The sequence below is a fragment of the Rhincodon typus genome, chromosome 1, assembly GCF_021869965.1.
Source record: "Rhincodon typus isolate 14 chromosome 1, sRhiTyp1.1, whole genome shotgun sequence".
NCBI lineage: Eukaryota > Metazoa > Chordata > Chondrichthyes > Orectolobiformes > Rhincodontidae > Rhincodon > Rhincodon typus.
In genome coordinates this window covers 172394748-172396639 of record NC_063332.1, presented here as the reverse complement: position 1 = coordinate 172396639, position 1892 = coordinate 172394748, and the positions used below count along the sequence as shown (strand labels likewise).

The 1892-nt window shown below is 50.2% G+C and overlaps 1 protein-coding gene across 1 annotated transcript in view; it reads left to right on the top strand.

The window, feature by feature from the left end:
- LOC109918535 (netrin receptor UNC5C-like) overlaps nt 1–1326 on the top strand; it is a gene marked incomplete at its 5' end in the record, with an annotated part of 87772 nt that extends 86446 nt beyond the window's left edge. Inside the window, one exon of the mRNA XM_048611946.1 lies at nt 1023–1326. Coding sequence (XP_048467903.1) covers nt 1023–1205 — 183 coding nt within the window. The remainder of the gene's footprint in view (nt 1–1022) is intronic.
- Nucleotides 1327–1892: the final 566 nt, after the last annotated feature.

The following is a 1892-nucleotide window of genomic DNA, read 5'->3' as shown; positions in this document are numbered from 1 at the left end:
TGCTGCCTGGCCTGCTGTGTTCCTCCAGCTCCACGCTGTGTTATCTCAGACTCCAGCATCGGCAGTTCTTACTGTCTCCAAAGGAGTGGACAACGATCTGGCTGGGAGGGTGAATAGCTTTGTGGCTAACAATGGGTTGTGTGTAATAGCAGGCTGTGAGATAACAAGAGCTGGAGTGTGTGTCTAGCCCCAACAACCCTTCGGAATCTCTGTGCTCCTCTCATTTTGTTCATCCTTGCTGTCTGTCATTCCATGTGTTTGTGACCCTTCCTTCAATCGCCGGAAATCTGGAATTTCTCCCCTTTTAACCTCTCCACCTCCTCCTCCTTTTATAAGACTCTCATTCCGACCTGAAATAAAAACAAAGTCCTGCAAATGCTGAAAATCTGAAACACAAACTGGAGAAACTCAGCAGGTCTGGCAGCATCTGTGGAGAGAGAAACAGAGTTAAAGTTTCAGGTCCAGGGACGAGAGTTTACTGATTGACAGAGCTCCAATGAACAGTCAGTGGACTCAACATTAACTCTGCTTTCTTTCCCCAGACGCTGCCATATCTGCTGAGTTCCTCTGGCAATTTTTGTGCCAGTCTTATTCAAGTCTGTGTCTCAGACCAAAGTCTCCCTAGGGAGTTCAGTATCAAATTCTGTTCCATCACCCTTCAATGAAGTTCATTAAAAGGCACTATATAAATGCAAATTGTTGCTGGGTTCAATTAGTTGTATTGCAAGTGCCTTCACTACTGTTGTGCAAGCAGAATGGGTGCCAGGTTCACAAAGCCCATACCCTATGATGAAGTGTCACCGGACTCGAAATGTTAATTCTGCTTTCTGCCCATGGACCCTGCCAGACCTGCCGAGTTTCTGCAGCAATTGGTGTTGTTGGTTCTGCTCGGGCAGGTTTGCATGCATGTGGTGCTGAGCTGTGTTTAGTGACCTGGTGCTGAGTGTGGAATTCAGCACCCAGGGGGACAGGGAGTCAGTGAACTAGGAGTGATCCCTGACGTGTCGCTGCCTGTGTTGCAGGATGTGGAGCCAGTGAGCAGTTTGCTGGATGAACCAGACAGCGGCGTGACCACCCTAGTGGGCCCCAGTGCCTTCAGAATCCCCTTCTCCATCAGGCAGAAGATCTGCACCAGCCTGGATGCTCCAAACAACAGGGGAAATGACTGGCGGTTGCTGGCACACAAACTGAACTTGGACAGGTAAGGGAATCGGGCGAGAATGCCTGAATTTGGGCAGTTCTGGTAGAGTTTGAGGTCAGTTAGAAAAAACTGGAACTGAAAGAGAGCCTCAGTGATGGTGCCCATGAAGTGGCAGTGTTGCCAGCTCTCCACGGCAGTCCTGGCATTTCTGAGACTGAAGGATTCTTTCCAAGGTCCATCCATGTGTTACCGAGGCAATAAATCGCGAGCTGTTTGACTCAGAGGACCAGGTACCGGGATAACAACACCAGAAATTTGTCCAACCAGAGTTAGTGACTCATAAACCAGGAGGGCCAGTGGTCCATCAGATTGAAGAGAGGTGAGAGCAGACACGAGATACAGGGTCAGGAGCACAGGGTCACCACCAGTCAGTTCCATGTGTTTCGAGGAGCAATTCCCCTGTAAAACACACAGTGTGTTTGCTTAACCATGAGGTTAGAAATCTGGCATTGTCAGACTGGCAAATCTGTCAGCCCCTTCTACCCCAACCCCCTCCCCCCACTCCACCCCCCTCTGCCCCCGCCCCCCACACACTCTTACCCCACCCCCCCACCCCCGCTCTACACTCACCTCCGAGGGGGTAACATCACAATCTCCTAAATAGCATCAAAATCAGGTGAACAATGGCACACACTTCATATATGCACCCACACACACACACACACACACACACACACACCCACCCACACAC